Raw genomic sequence first — 27081 nt, forward strand, 5'->3', positions numbered from 1 at the left:
AGGAGGCGTTACGGCAGCGCTGAACGGGCGAAAATGTCCGCCGCTTTGAACGAAGCCCCGGCGTCAGTTGCATCCGCGCCGGCTATACCGCGCGTCGTAGGCGAAACGTAACACGTGCCAAAGTGACTCAGGCTATGAGAGATGCCGCAGTGGAGGCACGAAAGACTCTGGAAATTTCGACCACCTGGGGTTCTTTGACGTATACTAACATCGCACAGCAAACGGGCGCCTTGTTTTTCGCCTCCATCGAAAAGCGGCCGCCGCGGCCGGGATGCCATCCCTCATTCTTGGGCACAATAATTGGGCGCCCTAACCACTGCACCACCACGGCTTAAAATTGCATTCTGTCAGCCGTAGTCACGTTCGACTAGCGTTTAATGAGCTAAACCATTGCTTGCAACAACATCACTGAAAGGTCGACACGTTGCGTGCACGGCAGGCCTGCGTCCTTGCGTATGCTCAAAGCCAGCGGCGCGTACCATGCATCGCATTATAGAGTTACTGTATGTGCTACAGTAACTCTATCGCATTACGGCCAACAGCGCCACCTACGCCCGGCTTGAAATGGAGGAGCGGCTTCCATCCGCCGTTGGCGTCACCTCTCCCTTCTAGCCACTAAAGCCCCTCCATCCGCGCGCCACCGCCGCTCTCTTGTCGGCGGTGGCGCGTGGATGTAGGGGCTTTACTAAGCCACCATAACCATATACATGGGAATGATGGGAAGTACAGGCTTCGGATTCACTTCGGTCTTTAGACTAGTGGCGTTTGCTTGCGGCGCAGTACATGAGGCTATACTAAAATATTTTCGCGTAAAGTCTAATTTCATTTCTGCAGTATGTTATATAATGCACAATACATTACATAAACTTTATATGACTTCGAGATCAAAGCATGGTTTACCACTAGGGCACACTAGGGTGTCCATTGTTCTGCATTTCTGTTCCCGATTTAGCAACAGCAAATAATTATTTATGTTTATAACAGCAATAACAAGAATGCATGAGCTTATGTAAAAATACTCATCAAATATTTATGGAAATAAAAATGTTGTATTGTGAGAAAGTGTTGCGCCTTTCAGAGGAATGTTACAAGTGTCGTCTGCTACGACACCTGCTCGCTGCGAACGCGAGACTTTTCTCGCAGACGATAGGCACTTGCGAACTCTCTCGCACTTTCAGACGGCTGCGTCAGCTGTCACAATTGCTGAATGTCTTAAGTACTTTTAAGCACATCTTATGCAGTGCTAGCTGGGACGCTTGTGGCCTCCTACGAGTATGCTTCTTTATATTTTATGTTGATGCACCGCTTCTTATGAAGCGCGCCAGCAGCTGCGATGGCATGGCTTTGCGCTTACCCATCTTGCGACAGCAGACTACAGCAACCTTCCCTACCACAAGTAGGAGCAACCTTTTCTTGCACAAGTAAGTTTGCGTTCTGAAATGTCCTGAAACACACATTTCAATGGGCACATAAATGAGTAATGCGTAATGAAGCCCTCAATAAAGTCTGATTGTCAAGCTGCTAGAAGTAAGACTGTCTGTGCAGTAAACAAAATGCATTATACAAGCAGTCAGCCGTCTTCGTATTTCACTCTGCATCCCTAGTAGAAAAAAGTTACTGGCATGTTATTAAAAACGCAGCACACGTGTGCAGCTAAACGCCTTGCACTGCAAATATAAGCTGTAGCTGTAGCAAAGCATTAAGCTGCACCTACATACTGACGATGCAAAGAGCGACTGAACGAATGTTGTTACGTGCAACGGCAAGAGACAGGAAGAGAGCAGTGTAGGTCAGAGAGCAAACGGGGAAAGCCAATATTCTATTTGACATTAAGAGAAAATAATTGAGCTAGGCAGGCCATGTAACGCTAAGGCCATATAACCGGTGGACCGGTAAACCGGCCTAATCAGTCATCCCAGAAGAAAGCACCAGTAGATGCATAATCGCAATGCATTTTAATGAAAGCCCCGCACTTGAGCTTTTTAGTAGGCACACACATTTTCTGCATGCTTTAAATGTTCTAAGCATAGAACATGTACATAGTATCGTGCTTGTATTAGTAGTATTTTTTTTTTGCTCTTCTGAAGTATTATATAGCACGTAATGCTATGGCGCCAAGCTATCACACTTAACAAACCAAGGTCAAAATGGTCAAAACATGTTCGTTCAACGTTTACGATGCCGTTGCTTTCTTATCTGGGCTTCGTCACCACACCGCAACACAAACATCGGTTCAGTCGCTGGCCCAGTGCGCTATCGCCATTTCGAACAACAGAACAAAGGTAGAGAGCGTTGCGCCGCACTGCTCCACTGCGGGTTATAACAATTGTGCTTGGAGCGACACCAAAACTGGCAAAAAAATACCTGTCGACTAGTTCGCCGATCAACAGAATACCAATCCGTAGACCGTACTTCCTATCATTTCCATGATAGTTGAACGATCGCAGTGCCAGATTTCCCTCTAGTTATAGTAATATGAAACTCTATGGCATGAAGCTGACCATTATTTTTTACAATGCATGCCTATGGATGGCGAACTATAGATGGAGCATGACGGCACGTGCCGAGTGCTGTCATGTTTGTAATAAATCACTAGCGGTGTTCTTTATGCCGAATGTTTCAGACTGGTTACGGGTATTTGCAAGTAGAGAATTTGGCGGAATTCATGAATATATACTGAGTACTACGTATCAATCTATTCAACTATTCTGCTGCAGTTCTTCTTAAGTATCAGTGCAACAGCTCGACACTGAGGAATAATAATAATATTTGGGGTTTTACGTGCCAAAACCACTTTCTGATTATGAGGCACGCCGTAGTGGAGGACTCCGGAAATTTTGACCACCTGGGGTTCTTTAACGTGCACCTAAATCTAAGCACACGGGTGTTTTCGCATTTCGCCCCCATCGAAATGCGGCCGCCGTGGCCGGGATTCGATCCCGCGACCTCGTGCTCAGCAGCCCAACACCATAGCCACTGAGCAACCACGGCGGGTGACACTGAGGAAGTTAAGCTATAACACTAAAGCTTAATGTTTACTGGTTAATGTTTACTGTTTGTGCTGTAGACAAGCTCTAGCTATATATTACCGACATGTTTTTTCTTCATCCTGAAGTTTGCTTTAGTTGATATGTCAACAAACACTATCAGTGGCCGAAAATCTTCAACCTCAAAATTTTTATTCATTTAATTAAGAAAGGTAAATTGCAGGGTGTTTACTTCGGATAAAGGCGTGTGCTGACCAGTGGTGATCAGTAAAGAAATAATAATCATGAAGCGATGCGAAAAAGTCGCTGTCACTCCTACCGCTCTCGTTGCCGCTTTCAGTGGACACAGCTTTCAATAGGTTTAGCTATACAGCTAATATCAACAGCCATCTATGATTTTAATTGGTTAAAAGTGGACTTCGATGTACAGTCGACCGATTCTTTAGCAGTACCGCGCGAATGGTGACTGGCCGGCCGGTCAGTGCCTTCTAACGCAACGAAGTGACAAGATCCCAGATGAAAATGTTTTTACTTCCAGCTGGATTATGGAACTGGAAATTTCACCCAGCTGGATACTTTTCTAGCTGGGAAGGCAGCTGGAAAAAATCCAGCTGGGTGAAATTTCCGGTTCCATAATCCAGCTGGAATATGTCCCAACTGGAAGGCCTTCCAGCTGGATCCAGCTGCAAGAAATGCCAGCTGTAATTCAGCTGGAAGAAGTTCCAGCTAGAATCTCCAGCCCGGACTGTGGGTCTACAGACCCTCAGACCGGGCTGGCACACAGCACCGGTTGCCATGGTGTTGAGCCTTGGCGACAACACCATGGTGTTGAGCCATGCTTAGGTGAAATCCCAGGGTGTAAGCTCGCATCAAGCAGGATACAAACTGGCCAGAACTCGCATGGATCTTAGCTTGCTGTCCCAAGTCACACTTAGTTCCTAATGTGACTGGCCGCAAGACCAACTGGTCCGGTGAAAATACATGCAGCCAAAACAGCACGGTGCTGAAACTTGCAACCATTTATTTGAACACTTGCAGCAAGGATTGCGGAAGCATATCTTGCATCTCCCTCAAGATGTGGAATACACTTGCACTCCTCCTTGTACCCCATCTGAAAAAAATATTTAGACATAGTGAGTGAACTTTAAAACAATCATCACTTTAATCCACTCAGTTCTAGTAAACAGTGACCTTTACCAAAATCACGCGGATTGTATCAACAGCCTTTGGACAGTACCACAGTTTACCTTCATCACAGACCCTTCTACAGTTTATGTGGCGCAAGGCCTCAACCTGAGCTCTCAAGAGGCTCTGAACTTGAGCTGCAGAAGCTATGCAATGATTGTTAAATTGTTTAGCGCCATTGACTGTGGCTTTAGTGCAAATAGAATTCAAATGAGCTCATTTGTATTTTGAACTAGGTGTGTGATGTAACTCAACAGCCTCCCAAGAAGCATTTCTCTGCTGAATAACAGGAGCTTGAGGGCCAATCTTTTTATGTTATTGTTGTTTTGCACCTATTCAAATGCCTGCCATTCATGCAACGTGTTTGCGAGCACGCACTTGCAGTGAAAGCACGCCATAAATGTGCTTGTATTGCGTTGGGCAGATTGACATATACGCACTAGTATTTAATAGACGTACGTATGTGCAACATTGGGCACAAACACTGCACGGCAATATATTCAAGTGGGCTATTGGAGACAAAAGGGGGCTTACGCAAACTGACAAGCACTTCACATATGCTGCGTGATAATTTAAGTTTTATGCAATTTTTAACAAATCGCCTGTTGAAGATACCGTAATTCTAGTCCTTGAGCTGGATCCTTCAGAAGAGGAGATTACTTGCACGAAAAATCGGAACACATATTGAACTAATTTTAAAAAATTCAATAATGAACTTCCTAATTTATTACATTACGGCACATATCGCAATCTACGTATTGTAGCCATTGAGATTGCCAGGCGTATCCACTTGGACTTACTTTCCAGAATGACACCAGTTAAAAATATGTGTCATCAAACTCGCCGTAAAGGTGGACTGTTGGTCTACTTACTTTTTTAACAAAACGCTTTTATGTATTGGAGCACAAAAGTAACTGGAACGCCCACTTATTCGTCTCACACTTTAGAAAATAATATATCGAAACTGATGTAATTCTGGAAATTCATTTAAGGTGGATCCATCTTGCAAACTCACAGGCTACAATTCGTACATTGTAATATGTGCAGCAAGGTAATAAGTTAATTTGTCAATTTTTGCTAATTAATTGAAGATGTCTTTCGATTTCGCATGCTAATAATGTCCACCTCTTCGAATAATTCCGCTCAGCGACAAGAATTATGATATCTGCCACAAGCCATTTCTACCAAATTCCGCAAAACATAAAAATGATCAACCTGTATACGAACATCACGTACAGCAGGGACCTATGATATCATGCTCAAGCGTGCCAGCCAACATACAGGATAAAAATAAACGTTAACTTACGCTCAAAACATAAGCAAGTGAAATAATTACCTCCAAATTGTAGAATCAGGGCTGGAGAAAACGGTGCTCTTCGATCCGCACTGGTGAATCACAACACCACAAAGTACAGCAATAACAACCGTTGATAGCCGCTTGCCTGTACTTGTAACACCGTCCAGAGAAGGAACTGTCCAAAAATAATTACTTCATGCGCAAGATCATGCAGGTTCCTCACAAAAACTTGATCACACGCACACCCGAGAGACTCTCGTTGTCTCGCAAAATTGCCTCGCCGTGACAGTTTCCGCCATGTGCTGTACGAAACTAGAGCCCCAGTGGCGTCGTCACATTTTTTATATTCGGCCTGCCTTTGTAATGCTGCTGCTGTGAATAAAAACCCGAGCTTTTCTGAGAAATACTGATATTGCAATAACACGCTATTATATTATTATTCGTGTCAAAAGAGCAGATCAAGACAAGATACGAGACTAAAGCTCCTAAGTATTCAACAAATATGGCGGCGATTGTATTGGCGTCGTGGAGACAGGAAAAAATAGGAGCAGCGGTCATTGCAGCCTGAACTGCTGAAGGTGCCACGTGTTAAGGCTCTTTTTTGTTAGAGAAGGAATTGCTATGCTGTAAACACTAGCCGTTTGCGCAACGGCTCATCATGGCCAATCGGGCAAGCTCCTCGCTAGTGTAACATCGACAGTGTAGCAAGATATACAGTGTCGATCAAGAGCGCGTCGCTTTTGTCTATTACAAGTAAGGTTCAATAAAAGTGGCAGTTTTCCTGTAGATATTTTTTTTTGGCAACTCGATCACACAGGACACTTTCGATTGCAATCGATCCCGATCGGGCCCGATCGCGATCAAAGGTACCCTGAGTGACGAGCATTTCCATGCAGTTCATGCAATTAATTACGATTGTTGTCACAACGCAGAGAAATAATTTTTTTTTTGCTGCTGCTGCAAGAGTAAAAGCTCTTCGTTCTGCTACAAACACCACCTAGGGCTAAATAGGGGCATGTTGCAGATACAAAAAATGTCTCAATGCAAGTGGGAAGCTCCACTTTCCAGTCGATAGATTCTACTTCCGGCTGGAAAATGCTCCATCCAGTTGTTTCCAGTTGGAAGCGCTGTTTCCAGCTAAAAAATGCTGTATCCAGCAGTTTCCAGCTGAAGCTGGAAAACTTCCAGCTGGTAGTGCTGCTTCTAGCTGGAAAACCAGCTGAGGTGGATTCCACTTCCAGCTGGAAAGTGCCATTCCCAGCTGAGGAGGATTCCACTTCAAGCTGGAAAGTGCCATTTCCAGCTGGCTCTGGAAAATTTCCATCTGGAAGGGCTGATTCCAGTTGGAAACCTGGCTGGGAAGACCATTTCCAGCTAGAAATTCAGAGCCCATTTTCATGTGGGAGAGTAGTGCATGCGCACGAAGTTCACTGCGAGCAGTTATCTCTGATAAGCTGGGGAGCTCAGCACTGAGTTAATCGTGCCAGGGACTGTGTCGTGCTCGTGGAAAGAGCCTAGCAGATAAAACTTGCGCTTCTATAGTGAACTTGCGCTACTGCTTGCTGATCTCGCCGCTTCGCATTGTTAAATGACGCTGACTGGCCAGCCAGTTGCCGCTCGCATGGTACTGTTAAAGAATCGTTTGACAGTACCTCTGCGTTAGAGAGACTTTCTGCCAGTACACTTCAAAACTTTAGACTTTTATCCCACCAAAGATACGTTCGGACTGACTTTTCTGTACTTCAACAATATGAATCGCATTTTCCACATTTAACCTCACATTGTCACTGCACCCTCCCTCACCAATGTTCCCGGAGACGATCCTCACTTCACCACGCAAGGGTGAGAGCAGATGAGGGTGACGGCTGGGCCCCATTAGAGTGCCCATGTCTGGTCCCAGCTAACGTTAGCCAAGCTGTTCAACGAATAAGAAGATAAAAAAAATCATGGTGCAAGATATGAGCTTAGGGCTTGCAGTGCTTGGTCGTCTGAGCTCTGACGACTGAGAACTTTAAGTCTTCTAATTTTATCTTGCACCGTGCTTTAAATCTTCGTATTTGTTGAACAGCTTGGCTAACGTTACCTGGAACACCTCATACGAATTTATCGGTCACTGAATTAGCCACACAAATAAAGGGTAAGAATATAGAATGCTGGTGTATAGAGTGGCATATAAAATTAAATGTAGATGAAAATAAATATAGCGACACAATGTATTGCCACCGTCGAAACCAGTCATGCATGAGGCGTGTACTGCTGCAGGACTACTCTTTCATGCTTCCTTGAGAACACTCGGTGTCACCTAGCAGCGCCGCCGCGAAGCCTCCGAGATGAGATGCGTAGCAGACCAGTGCCTGCAAACGCTGAGAATTGTTCCCTCACTTGCTGCACACTCAGTGGCACACACTCGGTAACCCAAGTTGCCAAAAGGTTGACTGAAGAGGGGAACATGACCAGTGCATTTGTGGTGCAGCCTGCTAATGCATCAGATTGATGCTCTTAAGGAAACCTTGTGACGTGGGTTCAATTCCTCACAGCATTGGAGAAATTTAAAGTATCTCTTTCGTCACTGTAGTGCGGCACATTCCCAGTGTCATATTACCTTAGTTACCCAAATTGGCCTTAAAAAGTCACTTGAAGAGTGGAATGCACTTACTGACACATACCCAGTAACCAAAGTTGGCATCAAAGAGGTTTACTGAAGACCAGCAAAGACCGAGTCGCACTTATCCAAGTCGGCATCAAAGAGTTTCTTCAAACGGCAGTGGCTACCCAGTCCCGTAACTAGTGATTCATGTCGGCGTGAAAGAGGTTCGTTGAAGAGCGGCACATATGTACACATTGACACATACTCAGTGACCCAAGTTGGTCCGATGGTTGGTTTCAAACCCTGTACCCTCAGCACGGCAACCCGATGTGCTTACCCATTCGACCATGGACTGGACTACCCAGTGATACGGGTAGTGGGAATATGGTGACAGAAACATACATTGATAGCCCCCAGAAAGTGCGTGAAGTACCCTAAAAATGCGAATGAATTAAAAAGTATTACATTTAAACATTATTATACGGGTAGTGGGAATATGGTGACAGAAACATACATTGATAGCCCCCAGAAAGTGCGTGAAGTACCCTAAAAATGCGAATGAATTAAAAAGTATTACATTTAAACATTATTATACGGGTAGTGGGAATATGGTGACAGAAACACATATTGATAGCCCCCAGAAAGTGCGTGAAGTACCCTAAAAATGCGAATGAATTAAAAAGTATTACATTTAAACATTATTATACGGGTAGTGGGAATATGGTGACAGAAACATACATTGATAGCCCCCAGAAAGTGCGTGAAGTACCCTAAAAATGCGAATGAATTAAAAAGTATTACATTTAAACATTATTATACGGGTAGTGGGAATATGGTGACAGAAACACATATTGATAGCCCCCAGAAAGTGCGTGAAGTACCCTAAAAATGCGAATGAATTAAAAAGTATTACATTTAAACATTATTATAACCAATTACTCAAATTGGGGTGCTCATATCTGAAATCTGTTGCTCCGCGTTTATAAATTTTGTTTTGTTGTTAAAGAGGAAGCTAAATCAGGCTACCGTTGGAATTAACGACAAGGATTAAGGGGGTCCTTATGCTGCACAAGACAAAGCACTCACATAAATACAATAAATGCAGAAAGTGTGTTTAGTATAAACTGCACCAACGTGGTACACGCAAGTTCAAGAGAGACTATGCTTACACAACCATATGAAGCTAACAGACAATGAAGCCAACTATAAAGCATAGGGTAATTATGTATGGTTTCAATTTAAATCTACAAATGACAAGGTAAAGGAAAGTGGATGAAAAACAAAACTTGCAGCCAGTGAGAGCCAGGCCCATACCTCTCGTGTCGTTTTACAATGCCGGCTCACCACAGCTTCGCTTAGAATGACTCCCACATTGCGTGGGATCTGCGGTCGGAGGCCTCCGTGAAGTAAACATGCGGCGAAGCACAGGTGCACAGCTGCTATCATGCCATCCTCGTCACACTGTCGTTATGCTGCCATCATCACACTGGCGTGATCCTGTTGTCATGCAGTCTTGGTCAAGCCACTATTATAATCGCGCCGCTACCATAGTGAAGCTTTCATCACATCTACCAAAACATGTCGACGTCAGCAGTATGCTTCGGAAATAGCGCTCGGGCGGCATTGTTCGGTGATCGCTTTGGGAGACAGTTGACTTTAGCTACATTTCGTGAGACTCAGCACTGGGCGCGTACAAGTATGCGGCTGATAGCGCTCTTGCCGTGCGAAGGTAGCAAGCTTGGCACAGCGCTTGAAATGCTGTCAGCCGTAAACGCAGACGCGTCCGATGCCGAGTATTGCGAAACCTCGCAAAAGTGAAACTGTCTAAGAAAGCGATCGCCCGAGAATACCGTCCCTAGTGTTTCCATTCGATTTCCGTGGACTGCATAAGGTATTTGCTTTTTCAGACATATACCTTTGCTGGTTGCTGCAACAATCTGCTGCGGGTTACCGGAAACACTGTATTATCACTACGCGTGGCTATAACTCGTGAAGTGGGTGAAGCAGAAGGCAGAAGCTGCGAGAACGTAACAATGAAAAGAATCCTGTTGTAATCTCTTACCTACATAAGTTGCACGAGAAACTTTTTTTTTTTGTCGCCGGTTAAAATGTCCAGAGTATGAAGTCTTGTTCGCAATAAGCTAAAAGTTGATGCTGGAGAGAGCGGGTGTGACACCAAGTGTGTGCAGTTTATTCCGTGCAAAGTGGCTGCTGTCTAGTCTCCTGTTATCATGTGCCAAAATGTCGGTCACAGTGGAAGATGTATTAAGGCGAGATTAAGAGAACATATTCCGTGTCTAGTTTACCTTATTCCCACTCAGCGGAGGATAGTAATCTGAAATTGAGAGACTAATGAAGCGTTTCACGTTTTCACCTTCAGGAGGACAGTTAGCTAATTGCATTAACTGGTAAAGAAATAGAATACCTTTCGCATTTTTTCTGCCCTTAATCTTGATGACTTGTGGCGATCTGAACACGTATGCTTTTCCTTGCAGCTGATACATTTTTTGGCTTGTTTTTTCTGACCAGTAGGTGGCGTCAATGAATGCCTATATACAGACCATTTTGCTGTTTACAAACAGGGACTCTAGCTGGCAAGCTTACCTTTCTCACCACAGAAATATAGCGGCCAAGAAATACAATGGAAAGCCCCAGTCGTGCGGCAACACACAGCCATGCAGATTTTCATGTGTTCATCTGCAGATAACCCCGAATATACAAATCAAATGTGCCGTATAATGCACAGAAAATTATATCTGTGCTTGAGGCACGATAAGCCCCCCTCTTTCTATTATCAACAACACATAAAGGCGTGTTACCTCCGTTGAGTTAATTTGAAACCATTTTTTTTTTTCAGCCATAAGAGACTGGTCGTTACCCGGGTTCTGAACCTCCACGGGGGCCGCAAGCTCACTGCTGCCAAGGCACATGCAAAATGGTCCACATTTTTTTTTTCCAGTTTTTAGTTGAGTCAGCACTTCGCCCTGTCGTTCGCTTCCCTTCGTTGATGTTTTTCCCACTATTTTATGTCACCACACCAACTTGTCCAGCTGTCCTTATTTCTGCATAGTGGACTTAGCCGCAGCTTACTTCGTGTTCCCATGGGAGTGCGTCTTCGGATCACTGGGACGTGTCGCAACTCTGTCAACACCTCACACAGCTGTGCGGCAAGCATGGACCAGGTGATACGGGCGGTCGTGACTGCTCGCACCACGAGCGGCCGAGATGTTATTTACAGCCTTGTCATCGTGAGTGTGCACGCCAGGGACTACTACTCTACCGAGCCAACACCTAGTCTAGGTGATGTTGACCGAGCTTGGTGGCCCGGCGATTCAGGTGGTGTTGACATCAAAGGCAATGGAGACGTTTCTGTGCAGTGCCTGGACCAAGGGAACCTACCCTCTTCTGGGTAAGCTGTGTACTAAAGATACGGAAACCCCTGCGACAGGAAGGCTTCTGAGCAGACCTAAGGGGGAAAGATAGAATTCGGAACACACAGAGAGTGCACCTTGCGATAAGCTAGTAGCAATTACCTTGAGCCTGCTGTTAAAAGCTCTTAAAAACAAGAGCCAGTTTTCTTAGCAGCAGTCTGCAATGGAGAAAGCGGCTCTGAAGCTCACTCTAGCTCATGCATCTGTGACAGATAACTTTCTACGTACAAGGAAACCAACATCTGCCCACAAAATTAGAGAAAAAGACTTTATTTTCTGAACATTGCATCAAACACAACAACATCATACAAAACGTGCCGCTTGTGCAACACACATGCAAACAATCACTCTCTAATGAAGTAAAAGAAACTAAAGGCCGTCCTTACTTCCAGACTTTGATCAAACGCAAAAACCTTAGACAAAACATGTGGCTCATAAAGAACACATGAAGCATCAGAAAATCAACACAGTTATTCATGCATACCCAAATAAATTAAAATGGATGCTGCATGCAAGTAAGAACAGCGTAGCAAATGAAAGTAATTGAAAATAAACAACCAGTTTGCAAGCCAATCACAGCAGAGTGGATTATAAGCCCATAAGGCCAAGTGTATAAAATAAAGTTCTTTGGGCTTTTTTTTTTTTTTTCGGTGCGTTTCGACATCGGCATCTGTAAACTTTTCCACTGTGCAACAAAAGAGCTTGAGGCTCCAATGCCAATGGGCAGCTCAATGCAGAAGTACATTCAAATGTGCTAATATCAATACAAAACTGATCAACACATTTCAATATTGCTGCTTGACAGTGAACAAAATGTGTTCAGAATGTTTAAAGCAGTTGTATTAAAATATATCACCAAATTTGGCATTTAACAAGCAATGTGCCACTGTCATTTACATATTAAGCGATGGTAAGTGTACTTTGTAACGACAGCAACAAGGGCTAAATTTTAAAATCAAGTAAGCTTAGCTGTACTGCATTCCACAGCAAGTCTTCTTGACTGAAACACAGTGTAACTTCTAGTACTTTCTGTAAGCGAGTGCTTATGACTCCCTGTGGATCTGTGGCCTATGACTGCTCTATGTGCCGAAGCTAAACATATCCAGTGCTCCTACAGCTGCTGTAAGTAAGTTCACTTGCGATGCTCAGATATTTGCTTTATTCACCCATTCCACACGAATGCAAGTGAGAAAAAAAAATGCTCAAACACATCTCAGGTGTTCCATTTGTGTACTGCCCACTCAGACATCAGATATAGACAAAAAGGCTATACAAGACCGAAGCCCTGGGCATTTTGGATGGCTAGTCGCAGCTTTTCCCGCATTACCGCTTCGCTTGAATACATTGGAAGATCAAGTAAGTTGAAGCATGTGTGGGCCACAGGTAGGTGACTGTCATCCACCTTCATTGGTTGCAAGACAACCTGCAACAACAATGCAGAGCGTTTCCTCAACAATTGCTCCCTCCATGCAAAAACTGACAACATGAAGTAGCATCTTTCTGTAAGCTGACTTGTTGTGATACACTGCATTTTGTGCAAAAGAAGACTCTCCAACTTTTGGGACACACAGGAGTCGACTAAAATGCTCGAGTAGCCCAGCAGCCAGAAAAATCTTTCAAGATAAAAAAAAATGGCAATGTATAAAAACACTCGTTTGCACTTTTTTCTTCAGTGAAGTAGTAAATTTCATGATGGACAAAACCATTGTGGTGTTTCGCGTTCGCCTGTTGAGCAGCCCGACTAGAGACCCTGCATAGGATGATACTGGGGAACTTATGTAGCGACTCTAAGCCTGATGTGCATCACGCGTCATCACAATTTAAAAAAGGGGAAAAAAGGGAAAAAATAAAAACAATTAAATTTTGGTGTTTTACGTTCCAAGACCTCGATCTGATTATGAGGCGCACCATAGTGGAGATCTCAGGATTCATTTTGACCACTCGGGAACATGCGCCAATGTCTAAGGCATCGGCTGCCGCAGCCAGGATTGAACCCATGTTCCATGAATTTAGCCCAGAGGCTTCAGCCCACATGAAAGTTATACGTCGAGCAAGCGCACAAATGATTAGCTGCCGCGGCTAGGTGCTCGCGGACTCAAACGTCGCTTCTATATACCACCAGTCGAGCATGTGTGCCTGATTGAAGGTCCGACTGCCAATCATGACTAGTAGTATCAACATATTGACGGCAAGGTTTTTGCGATGCTTTGCTGCCTGCAAACGTTCCTAACAACCACACTGACTAGGTCGCTATGACTAACCAGCGCTGTTTCGTTGGCGACCACAAGTTACAGAGTCAACAAATATTTCTTACGAGCTTGGAATGCTAACAAATCGCCTAGCCAACAAAGTCGAGTTTACAGGTGACAATCTAAATGGGAGCAGATTTCTTTATAGTCACCACGCTTGCGATGCATCAAGCGCATATCATGCCAGAAAAATCTAGCAAGACACGGCCCAGCATTCGAAATTTAGACTGCTGTTATACAATGGTTCTTTGGAGAAGGCAGTGGCGCGGAAGACCGAAGAATCAGGCATTCGAAAAGTCTGTCGGCGACCATAAAGACTGCCATATGCAAGCTTGGTTCGACTTTACAATGGGAGCACGCCTTGTGTATAATGAGGGTCACATTTAGTCGAATTAACTCTATATGCTATGACCTTTCAGAGCTCTACGACAATGTTTCAGAGCTTCACACCCAGATTTTTGCAAAAGTGTGAGGATCTTCTCATTGTAGAGGCATAACCACTGAATTTGCCAATACAACAGAGAACTGTTTTCAGAAACTTACTGCCCTGTTCTTTACTTAGCATAGCCTCATGATCAACATTTGACAATGCAACAATGTAAGCAATGCTGCTCCCATCGTAGCTCCAAGTGGAAGACCAACCAAAGCAATACAAAGATACACACCTTGAGCTATATTGAGTCTGAACAAAGGAGGAATGTTTGTTTATTCCCACATCAAAAAGAAGAAAAAAAAAGTATGATGGCAGGAGTAGAGAAAGGGGTGTTGCCGCAAGCATCGCATATGTCTCACTGCTCTGCTGGCACCTATACTTTTCCAGAGCCAAAGATGAGAACAGAGAATGGAGTGGAACGCATATTAGAATATGAAAGATGTCATGAAAGTATATCGGGCAAGGAGAAAGAGAGGAAAAAAATTCACCTACGATTACTATATTCTCAATGAAGTGGAACACATATTAGAATATGAAAGATGTCACGAAAGTAGATAAAACAAGGAGAGACAAAAAAAATTCGCTGTACATTACAATACATAGCTCCTAATGTGAAATTTGAGCGCAGCTGTATACGTGTTTTCATTTCGTGCTATATAGGCTGGTGCGGACAATCTGTCTTGTACAAGATGTTGTAAACGGAGCGAAGTGTGGCGCAACTGCTTCATTAATCAGGAGATCAAGAAAGGGAGCGCGTGGGTGACGTGGCGGCACAATTCCCAGCAGCCACTGCAGACAACCTCCACTCATGCAGCGCACTATTTCCATACAGACGACGCAGGCTACTCTGGCGCCATCTCGCAGCTATCGTCGCCGCAAAGCCCCTCTAGCGCGGCACTAAGCTTTTCTTCTTAGCTTTTGCTATATCCACCTCCTCTGCTTTTCTCCTCACACTCATTTTGCTCTTGCCACTTTTTTCATCCCCCGCTGCACTTCGCGTTCGCTTGGTTAAGAGGTATGTTGCCGACGCTGATGCTCACCGCAGGTACAGGCGCCTAAGAGCGGCGCTCTAAAAAGTTCGTCGCCAGCCTGACAGTCCTCCTGATATACAGGCAAACTCTGCATGCGGTCGCGCATTGCAGAATGTGAGGCACTGAGAAATCCCAGCGCTCTCAATGATGGCTATGTCTGCGGGGAAGAGAAGCACAGTCAGCGTGTACGCCACCATCCCCAGAGTGCTGAAAGTGGCAAGGACCTCTGCACACCACGCCGCAGTGTGTGTGAACCTAAGAAAGAGCTGACAAAATGCTTCCTCACCCACAGTCAGGCACACACCTGAAGATGCAGAACCATGTTAGCAGCAATGATGTGATGATGTTAGCGCAACCTGTGCGGAGATGCAGCAGAGTGGTGTACTGCAATCATGTGAGCTCATGTCTGCTGACAGCAGGCGGTGGTTTCCCAGCAGGAAAGTGGGCGCTGTTGCGAGTAGCTGTTTACCCAGCGAAATCAGTCGCGCACAGAGGATGCGACAATGGTGAACCTGCCGATGACCTCGTCAGAGTCGTCTCCAACTGCGATGATTCAGGGCAAACAGTTGGGCTCCGCCAGAAGTGGTTTGGACAGTTTGCAAGGGGACATTCCACGTCACCTGACATCAGCCCAAATTGCCATGTCTGTGGTGGAGACGAGGTCAGTGTTCCTCCCTCCTTCCTTGTTCGTGCACAATGATATGCGTGCATTTTGGGCCAAGCTCTCCTCGGTGGAAAAGGGATACCACACTCCAGATTGGTGGGGGATCATGTCATCCATTCCCTGACATCAAATTGGGGGGAAGGTGATGGGACCAAGACAACGGAGGGGTTAAAAGAGGAAGCGGACGCTTGGTAGAGAGATCGGCCGCTGGAACTTAAACGTAATCTTGCTTCAGTATTCATCATCATTCTTGTACAAAATATAATCTAAACATGTGTTTAAAATGTTCTAGATGTCAGACCCAGCCCCACATTTCCTCACTCCTCTACAGTGAATGTTCGAACATCTCACATCTTCGGATCCCCGGTCGCTGGTAGGATGCAATGAATAGCAGCGCGTCGGCCAGCTGCAATTAATGCAATAAATAGCGTCGGCCAGCTGAGCAGCCACCTCCTCGTTGGCCACCACGCGGCAGTTCCCAGTCAGCCAATGAAGATGAAGACTGACTTCTCTCACTACGAGATCCACTATCTTGTATACTTCACAAAGACGAGAGGGTAGGCAACCCCTATTCTACCTGGTGAGTGTGGCCAACACCACCTAGGTAGTGCAATCTAGGTGGTGCAATCTAGGTGGTGCTGGCATGGCGCGCGAGCCTGCTAACAGCATGCATTTCGACGGCAATTAAAGCGTCACTGCAGGCCCAGCCTGAGCTCTGGGAGCCAATCGCATCTGGTGCAATACAACGCTGAGACTGTGGCTGCGCTTGTGGTCGAGCTTCATCCTCTGGAAATGGAGCCGTCCGTGTGCACGTGAAGGTGCTCTTTGAGCTCCTCACATGCAATGGTATGTGTGCGTTTTTATGTACACTGAGCTGTTCAGTGCTTCTTACAGATGCCTACAATTTCTGCACAAACATCAGGTGGCTGTGCCTCAGCTGTGGGCAGAAATACTATTGCGTAGCGCATTATAAGAGACCAGTGCAAGTGCCGTCATGAGCTTGCCCCATTCATGCAACAGGGCACGTTTACACTCTCAACGAAAGCGAGCGAAGCAGCTTTTCAGTTTGCAGTTTCACATGTGTCGGTTACATTGCCGTGAAAGATAGATTTTATGGTGAGAGAGACATATCGATGATTTGCTCAGTCTTCAACAAGGAAACTGGAATACCAAAGCTTATACTGCGAAATAAACGACGGAGAGACTGCACTTACTATACCACTAGCCTGTGACACACGCTGGTTGTCAATACACATGGCAGTAAATAGGATACTTGCCCAATGGACTGAACTGAAGGGAGAGATAAAAATTGCTACATGGCAATGATGCTTTATGAAATGCACAGTGACCACAAAAACAAATGCTACATACTGTTGCTGGACTGGGTTTTAATGGAAGTTCAGAATGTCAACAAATACTATAAAGCGGAAAAACAAAATCCAATGATATTGTTCAAAGATCTGATGATCCTTGTGAAGTTGACAGCTGCAAAAGTAAACTTCCCAATACGACATGTTAACAGTCAATATCAATGAGCATCTCGACCCAAATCCTTACTTTGGTCACCAGTTTGAAACAGCACACGACGATTAAAAGGAGCTGCGGTTTCGCTCCTCATTTCATTGTGGAACTCTTCAACCAGCTGAGTCAGCGGCTTCCAGAAAACATTCAGTGCTATCAAAAGGCTTCTCTCCTCTCAGTAGAGCACACACTGAAAGCAATACATGAGCCAATTATGGAATTGGCGTTGCAGTTTCTCTCCGTGGAACTGTGTCTCTTACATTTATTGCGATAGCAATTATATAGACGCTCCAGGCGCATTTTTGCCGTCGTCATCGCTACCGCACACCGCATGAGCAAAAGCGCACAAGGGAAGCCGACGAACGTGGCTTAATCTTGTACGCTCTCTTATGTCCTGCAAAAGGCCCTCCAGCCCTCCCCCACAGGGAGGGGAGAGGGAGGAGGCGTTGTACTCTGGCAGCAACTGCACAACCGCGCCCGAGCAGTGCCGACAATTGCGGCTCAATCTCCCGCGTACAAGAGAGGAAAATAGGAAGGAAACATGCCGCCTTCTTTCGTGCGCTTGGCGCCAGGAGAAGGGGAGAAAGGTGGGGGGTTACTTTGGCAGTAAGTGTGCATCGTGCGGCTGCGGTACGCCCTATCTTCAAAGCGAGCTGTGTCGGGGGCTGAGTCGATGGCGGCTCACACCCTTGTGCATGCTGCGTTCTTGCCACTCAGTTTGCGTTGAAGCAAACGTCTGCAAGTTTAATGGCCGATAAAACTACTAACCTTAATTCATGTAGCTATCGCAATTGATGATTTGCATTTCGGGTAAAACTGACTTCTCTTTAGAGGTGGCCACGGGAAAGAAAACATCAAAATTTTACCCTGCCTAATAAACACAGCCCCCAACTTTGCACATGTCTTACGGGAAAAAAAGTGCATTCATTATGTAAGTAAATATGGTAGTAAGTACAAGTAATTTCCCTTATGCTGTCCTTGGTATCTTTGTTTGTTAACTTCTCATGATACGGTTACTGTTATGTAATATAGTGATTTTTTTGTTCGCCAATATGGTTGACTGTATGATTAGAAGTACACAAAGATCTCTATTTTATGTTATGTGTATCAAATGCTATTCTAGATTGTTTCCTTTATGGCAAATGTGCAATTTCATTGAGATATGTTCAAACATTTATGGCATGTTGCAATTTATGCGCATTAAAAAGTTTTGCACTCCGTACGAACTGCGCAGCCTTTGTCTACGTCACCGTTTTGTTTGCCTGGTGCGGAAGATTGCATTCTGCTTTGTTTTTCTATTCTACTGTATTTTGCTTATCAACACATGACACAGTGAAATATGTATTTTTAATGTCTTCTTCAGCAAGTCTGTTGTTGGGTTTTGTTTAGATCAATGCTCTTAATGCTCTTACTCAAGTGATCTTTTTCACCAGGCATTCTGGCTTTCACATGTCTTCATGTGTCTAGTTTCATAAAAAGTTTTTTGTTAATAAAATCAACATCCAAAAAGCTTTCATATTGTGTTCATCAGTCTGAAGTTGATGTTAGTCTACTGATGTTAGTCTTTTGGTTAAGGTATCTTTTAGCAGTGTAACTTTTGTATTTGATGATTCAACCAGACCACTCGCCACCCTCCATGTCACTGCATGGTAATTAAATGTGGTTTGAAAACATGGCAACAAAATACAACATAGAAATGCTTGGCATAGGACTACAGAATAGGCACTAAAAATCCTGTCCTATAATATTTTGTCAAAGAATTACTCAGTGTCAAAGAGGAATTTTTTGTTGTTTCTGTTAATTTTTCACAGTTGTACATTTTGCTAAGAACTTTAGTTTTGATTTCATAGGTCTCTGGGTATGCCCAAAAGCACATGTAGTACGTTTTTTACACATTGTTAAGGGGGAGAAAATATATGCATTTACAGTATATACAGTTACGAGGTTGTAACTCAGTAGTCAGGGTAACACCATCTACCGACCGTTGAGACACTTCAACCTCCTCTTCACCTCACAACGTCCTTTTCTCCACAGCGGCACAAACTCGTATGCGACATTTACAGGGTGTCTACCAAGTTGACATTTCCAAATTCCCCGAGTTTTCCAGGTTTTCCCTGGGTGCCATTGCACAATTCCCTGAGTGATGCAGAACTATGTGTTATGTCAAGACGGCCTGAAACCATATCGCCTGATGCTGTCACTCTCTAATAAGCGTATGAAAAAATTAAAAGAACGATTATTTCCAATTTGAATACTAAGGAGTAGTGTTTATGGTATACAAAAAGAGAATAGAAGGGAAGGGTTAAAAATGCACAGCAGATAAAATGTCTTCGAAAAAAATTGCAAATGGAGTCGGACATTCTCAAATACGAATAAAAAGGAGATGCATACAGAAGCAAATATTTTCGAATACGAACTATTTTTATCAACTGATAGCAAGCTCAGTCGTATGAAGCCCGAACTTTGTCACAATTGAGATTCTCTCTCAACAGCTTGTAAGTTCACCTCAACTGTCCTAACATACTCACAGCCCGGGCACGACGCCTTAGTGCTGTGTTTCACTGCTTTAAAGAGTTTATTTTGGTTTGGATGAGGTACACCTGCATCTCGGTATCAGTCAACGCTGTTTTTTGAGCTCAAGCTCCTTCAAAACGGCGGCAGCACGCTTCGTTTCCCGTTCATTGCTCAATGCGCAGGTTCTTTCTGTTCTTGTCGTCCTTCCACGATTCGTTCACCCCACGGACAATTTGAAGCATCTTCTTGGTAAGTTGCACAGGCCACGTCCGATTTTTTAGAACTCCCTAGGGGCCGCGAAAACGTCCGAAAAATCAGCGACTGGGAAAAAATAAATGCATGTCATTTACTACCCTTAGGAGCCCAAACCACCACAGGCACATTCGAAAACGCCCTGAAGGCCTGTAGGTACACGTATTAGGCATATCGGTGATCGTACTGTGACAGGAAATACCGGGTGCACGCGCGTATATTTAAGGAATACATACTGTGTCCCGTGGCAATAACCCCTGGCCACTCTTTGTTATGCTTCACTGCAATGGTTTGTGTATGTTCCACCAATTAACACTTCTGTATCGAGGCGAAGCTGACTTTCAGGAACCGGCATTATGGAATGCACCGTGCTTTCCAAGCTTCTAAGCCAATCGTGAGGACCACAAAGAGTCCGTGCCATTGCTGACAGCAGCGAGTTCTTTCAATAAAAAGCTCGGCACCCAACGGCAAGAAGCTTCATAGCGAACGTCAAAGCAGTTAGGCCTAACGTTGCCGCAGTAGTGGCTATGGCTGCCAGCGGATCTGTGTGCAAGAGCACCAGTTCGAGGCGGCGAGGTAATCAAATGGCAGCGGTGGTGGCTTTTATTAATGCTGCTTTGGATCTTCAGTCACGGCAAAACGTCCGGGAAATCGGACGGCGAAGAGCTCTTGCGTCCGAAAATTTCAGACATTCTGATACGTTCACTCTATGGGGTACGTGGTCGCGGTGCCGTGAAGCTGTTCGAATTATCGCGAATCCGGGAAGTCAGTCGTTGACTACACTGGCAACTCCTCCAGCCGACGACAGGGCGTCAAAGACGATTCATTAGGATTCCTGTCTGTACTCGAGCCAGCATTACCGCGACTTTCAGCCCTTTCAATAAAATTGCAGCTAATTTTTCCTAATAGACGCACAAATTCCCTGAATTTTCCCTGAGTTTTTCCAGACTACCAAAATCCCTGAGAATTCCCGGTTTTCCCGGTTGGTAGACACCCTGATTTACCCTCGGCGGCAGAAGCATCATCTCAATGCTTCCTAGGGTGTCGAATCAGTGTGTGAGTTATAGGGCTTTAGTTGCGAAACGTGCACAATATCAGTTCTTGGTGGGGTAGAAGACGTCGAAGTCACAGGTGATAGCTCATATGTGAGGCTGGTGACTTCGCGAAGAACTTGGTACGGCCCGACGTATTGCGGCAGCAGTTTTTGCAAAGGCCAACACGATGGGAGGGTAACCAAAGCAGAACAAGTGACCCAGGGCTGAAATGAATGTCCAGACGATGACTGTCGTAATGGTGCTTTTGGCTAGTCTGAGACGCCAGAAGACGGTCACAGGCAATGTGACGTGCTGTGGCCACACGAGCAATAGCGTCGTGAGCATAGAACATGGTGGTGGGAGGGAGCAGCGGAAGGCACCGTAAAAGGCATCGGAAGGGAGCAGCGAGTCAAGAGGCAGGATTGGGTCATGGCCATACAGTAGATAGAACGGAGAATAACCAGTAATATTGTGACGCAATGAATTGTACACAAACGTCACGAAAGGTAAAGTGCAGTCCCAATCCCAGTGATCATCGGACACGTACATGGAGAGCATCTCCATGAGTGTACGGTTGAGACGCTCGGTAAGTTCGTTTGTCTGTGGGTGGTAAGCCATCGTGGACTTGTGGGACGTGGGAGCAAGAGCGAAGAAGGTCGTCGACAACCTTAGAAAGAAAACAGCGGCCTCTATCTGTGAGTAGCTGACGTGGAGCACCATGATGTAGGATCGCTTCATGAAGGAGAAAATCAGCCACATCAGTTGCGCAGCTCGTAGGGAGGGTCCGCGTTATGGCATAACGCGTAGTATAGTCCATGGCAACGACCACCCACTTGTTGCCCGAGGATGAAGTTGGAAATGGGCCAAGGAGGTCCAGGCCGACGCGGTAAAATGGCTCTCTGAAGATATCTATAGACTGAAGGTGCCCAGCGGGAGACAATGGAGGCTTCTTGCGGCATTGGCAAAGTTCGCAGGCAGCGACATAAATTCGAACAGAGCGATAAAGCCCACGCCAGAAAAATCGCCTGCACACACGGTCGTACGTACGGGAGACACCCATATGACCAGCGGTGGGCACGTCGTGTAACTGCGAGAGAATTGTCGAGCGCAGATGCTGGGGAACGACGAGAAGCAGTTCAGCACCATTTGGATTCATACTGCGTAGGTATAAGGTCCCGTCCTGGAGAACAAACATACGGAGGGAAACGTCCTGTTGCTCCGAGGTAAGGCGTTCGATGATGGATCGCAAATACGGGTCACGATGCTGCTCGTCGGCGATGCGCGACAAGTCGGAGATCGACAAAATGCAGGTATCTGTATCGGTTTCAGAACCATCTGGAGGGTTTATTTATTTATTTTTTATTTGTGACACCCTCAAAGTACATAATTGTACATTGCAGAGGGGAGGGGCAAGAATACATTTCCAAGAGTAAAAAATACAGGATTACTTCTAGGTATTCACAGTGCCAGGAACAAAAGCGATATGAAAAAACTAGTATAATATTCTTAACAAACAAACAGAGACTTACATAAGATGAAAATACAGGAGTACACTTTAGCAAGCAATGTTCACGAATAAGTACATAATTATGCCATTTGCCACCATACATTATGTTATGTTGATTAGTGCATTCTTAAAAAGAGTGGGGTCACTGATGCTTACTAATGATGCAGGTAGATCATTCCAGTCGTCTAAGTCTTAGGAAGGAATGATTGTGAGCATGCGATGGTGTTATGACAGGGTACATTAACTATGTACGTGATCATGATGAGCCGAATAATGAGGCACAGAGTGGATCCAAAGAGGGCGAAGAGATGCATTGTGGTAGTAGATTTTATGAAAAAGGGAAATGAGTGATTCCTTTCTGCGAAGAAATAATAATGGGATTTGAAGGGTACTCTTCATTAATGTAACACTAGCAGTGCGGAGGTAGTTAGCTAAGATGAAACGAACAGAGCGATTTTGCACTTATTCGATTTTTTAAATTAATATGATCTGATGAGGATCCCAAATGGATGAGGCATATTCTAATTGGGTTGACAGGATAGCAGGAGAGGCAGTCGGCGTCCTTATGTAGCTGCCCAGATTTGTAGGACACGGGAAAGGTGTACTCTTGCAGGCGTAAAGCCCAGCGGCCAAGACAGCCTGTTGGGTCGCTGAGTGAGGATAGCCAACATAAGGCATGATGATCTGTCACTATGGTGAAATGCCAACCGAATAGGTAAGGGAGGAACCTTGCAACAGACCAAACAAGGACCAAGCATTCAGGTTCTGTTATGGAGTAGTTGTGCTCTGGTGCTGAAAGAAGACAGCTAACATATGTGATCACGCGATTGGTGTCCCACTGTCGTTGGGACAAGATAGCGCCAATGCCACGGCCGCTGGCATCAGTGCGAACTTCTGTGTAGGCATGCGAATCAAAATGACCCAACATGGGTGGATCGGTAAGGCAACTGATAAGCGTTGAAAATGCTGCAGCCTGGTCAGATTCCCAACGAAAAATGGTCTCCTTTTTGAGGAGGTCTGTGAGAGGACGAGCGATTTAAGCAAAGTTCTGGATAAATCGTCAAAAATAGGAACACAGCCCTAGGAAACTTCGGACATCGGTAGAATAATGCGGAAGTGGAAACTCGTCAACGGCACGAACTTTATCAGGATCAGGCTGGACGCTAGCAGCGTCAATTAAGTAACCAAGTACTCATATTTGGCGGTGGCCGAAATGGCATTTTGCAAATTTTAGTTGTAGGCTAGCTCGTCGAAAAACAGCAAGGGCAGCTGAGAGTCGGCGGAGGTGGCTCTCAAATGTCGGAGAAAAGACAATGACGTCATCAAGGTAGCAGAGGGATGTGGTTAATTTGAATCCGCGCAGAAGAGAGTCAATCATGCGCTCGAAGGTAGCAGGGGCATTACACAGTCCGAAAGGCATCACTTTAAATTGGTAGCGACCACCTGGGGTCACGAAGGTGGTCTTTTTGCGATCTTGTTCGTCCATTGCAATTTGCCAGTAACCAGAACGCAAATCAATTGATGAAAAATAACTGGCCCCGTTAAGCAGTCCAGTGCGTCATCAATGCGCGGAAGCGGGTACATGTCCTTTTGATAATCTTATTGAGGTGACGATAATCGTAACAAAATCTCCAGGTATTGCCCTTCTTTTTAAGCAAAACGACAGGTGATGCCCACGGACTGCAGGAAGGCTCGATAATATCTTTGGAGAGCATTTTGTCCACCTCCGTTTGGATCACCTGGCGTTCAGCCGCAGACACACGGTAGGGCCGCCAGTGTATAGGAGGAGTGTCACCAGTGTGGATTGGATGGGTGACGACACGGGTTCGACCTAGTGGGCGATTGCCAAAATCAAAGATGTCTTCATAGGACATCAGAATGTGGCGAAGGGCATCGGCGTAAGCAGGTCGTAAATCAGTACCTATCATTGGTGTAAACTTGTCGTTTGCATGGAGTAGGAAGGGCAGAAGCTGCAGCAGTGTCAAATCGTGGTTTGGGCTTAAAAGCAGCTATTCCACAGTCTTCCAAAGGGGACAACACAGCGACAGATACACTCTCAGGAAGCACTTGCAGACATGAACCAAAGTTTAGAAGAGGAAGCTACGCTTGATTGTTGACAAGAGTTACAATTGAGCTTGGTAGTGCTATTTGACAGGCCAGGAGGACGTCCCAAAGTGGGGACACCACATAAGGACCATCTCGAAGTAGTGGAGAAGGCGATGACGACGTAAGTCGCAGCATCAGGTTGCAGTCGAACAAATTCAGTAGAACGAAGTCGGGACTTGTGGACGTCAGTCGGGTCGGCAAAGTAATGGGGCAGTTCAAGGCGAAGGGTGCTGGTTGCACAGTCAATAAGTGCTGAATGGGCAGTCAGAAAGTCTATTCCAAGAATCACTTCGTGGGGACGTCCGGCCACTACAGCGAACAGGTCAAACACTGGACAGCCGGCAATGGTAACACAGGCGTCGTGTATTCCCATCATGGCTGTTGTACTACCATTAGCTACTCGGGTGGCAGGCGACTCGGCAGGTGTCAGGATTTTACAGAGACGGCGACGAAGATCTGATCGCATAACCGAGACCTGAGCACGAGTACCGATGAGGGCTTGAATGGGTACATCATCAACAAAAATTTCAACAAGGTTCGGTTGAGCAGTAGGGGTCAGCAGAGGTTTTGCAGTCTGAGTAGTCAATGCAGTCTCAACTTCAGGGGCTGCGTTGCTTAGTTTCCCGAGAAGCGGCCCACGTAGGACGGGGACAAGGGACATCGAGATGTAGGCGAACCTGACTGACGGTGTTGCGGCAAGGGCAAGTGGTTAGTGGTGGGTGTCCCCGAGACGGAAAGCCGGCATGATACGATTCAGAGAGGGGCGACGGAAGCCGAGGGTCTCGGTCGAAGCGGCAAGCAGCAGATGGTCGAGGCGAGGAGTACCAGCGGCTACTACGGCACTGGCGGGAGATGTGGCCGACTCGGGAGCAAGCAAAGCAAATTGGCCTGTCATCAGGTGTTCCCCACTCAGAGGGGTTCCGATATCAATTCGGGAACGACTGTCGAGGTGCAGCAGAGGCAATGACAGGAACAGTAGGGGTGGGACGTGGGTGGACGGCAGACTGGATGTCCATGTTTGCAATTTCTTGGCAAACAACAGCTTGAATGAGTGAGATGGTCAGTTGCCATGCATATGGGGGCAGTGAGAACTTGGAGCCATAGCCTCAAGTTCGCGACGGATGACCCGCGAGAAGCTTGTCGTTGTAGGCGAATGTGACGCCGGAGGGTCGTTGCAGGAGAAAGTGGCAGCTGCATTCGGAAGTCAGTCGAAGCGTTGTACGATGCGTTTGCTCTTCGCTTGCTCAAAATTACGGCATTGCTTAATGATAGAGTCAACCGTTGAGCAGTTTCTGCAAAGCAGGAGGTTGAACGCATCGTTCGCGATGTCCTTCAAGATGTGTCCCACCTTATCGGCCTCTAGCATGCCTGCGTCCTCTTTATGGCAGAGAGCCAGAATGTCTTGAATATACGCGACATACGATTCAGTTGATGTCTGGGCGCTAGACGCTAGCTCTTGCTTGGCCTCCATTTGACGTCCCACAGGTCTTCTGAAAAGATCACGTAGCTTTTCCTTGCAGGAGTCCCAGCTTCTAATGTCGGCTTCATGCGTCTCGAACTATACCTTCGCGGTTCCTCCCAAGTAAAAGATTTAGTTGGCCAGCAAAAGTGTGGCATTCCATTTTTTTGTGCTTACCGACACGTTCGTACGACATCAACCAGTCTTCGACGTCGACCTTACCAGAGCCGATGAAGATTCCTGGGTGACGTAGCTGGGTTAGCACTACTTCCACTGGCGTCTGAGCGGCGGAGGCAGCGTCAGTAGCCATAACAGCGGAACCAATGTGACGCCCGCTGCGAAGATCCAGGGCTGGCTTGTGGCGAGAGTACCCCGCACCTCCACCAAAATGTTACGGGGCAGAAAATATAAGTATTTACAATATATACAGTCACAAGGCTGTAGCTCAGTAGTCAAAGTAACACGATCTACCGATTGTCTAGACACTTCAACCTCCTCTGCACCTCACAACATCCTTTTCTTCACAGCGGCACAAACTCGTACATGACAATATTTACAGAGCAGTCCTGCATTCGCAGCTCATCTTTTGTGAGCGCAGAAGCTATGACACTTTGCGAAAACTATGCCTGCTCTAAATTATTGGAATCAAAATGGGAGCATATTTCTTATTTGTTCATACATGTTCTGCATAGTTGCCTGCAAGAAAACATGACTTGAGGGCTGTGTTTAACCTATAATACAGCTGCCAATAAATGCTATGCACCCGGAATATGTTAAAAAAGCACTTCAAAGAAATTTAGCTACTTTTAGCTCCTTGCTGAATT

At 45.6% G+C, this 27081-nt stretch overlaps 1 protein-coding gene and 1 long non-coding RNA gene across 7 annotated transcripts in view; both read right to left on the bottom strand.

Annotated features, from left to right (window-relative positions):
• Positions 1 to 3991: 3991 nt before the first annotated feature.
• Positions 3992 to 6390, bottom strand: LOC135907739 (uncharacterized). The gene is made up of 2 exons (XR_010566102.2): positions 5509 to 6390; positions 3992 to 4098 (listed from the first exon to the last, which is right to left on the bottom strand). It is a non-coding gene; the product is annotated as an uncharacterized lncRNA (long non-coding RNA).
• A 5351-nt stretch (positions 6391 to 11741) lies between these two features.
• Positions 11742 to 27081, bottom strand: part of Herc4 (HECT and RLD domain containing E3 ubiquitin ligase 4) — a 283320-nt gene continuing 267980 nt past the window's right edge. For all 6 annotated transcript variants that reach the window (XM_065439437.1, XM_065439436.1, XM_065439434.1 and 3 more), the window contains one exon: positions 11742 to 12910. In XM_065439437.1, the coding sequence (XP_065295509.1) occupies positions 12755 to 12910 (156 nt within the window). In that variant the 3' untranslated portion in view covers positions 11742 to 12754. The remainder of the gene's footprint in view (positions 12911 to 27081) is intronic.

The sequence above is a fragment of the Dermacentor albipictus genome, chromosome 1 (genome assembly GCF_038994185.2).
Source record: "Dermacentor albipictus isolate Rhodes 1998 colony chromosome 1, USDA_Dalb.pri_finalv2, whole genome shotgun sequence".
Taxonomy (NCBI): domain Eukaryota; kingdom Metazoa; phylum Arthropoda; class Arachnida; order Ixodida; family Ixodidae; genus Dermacentor; species Dermacentor albipictus.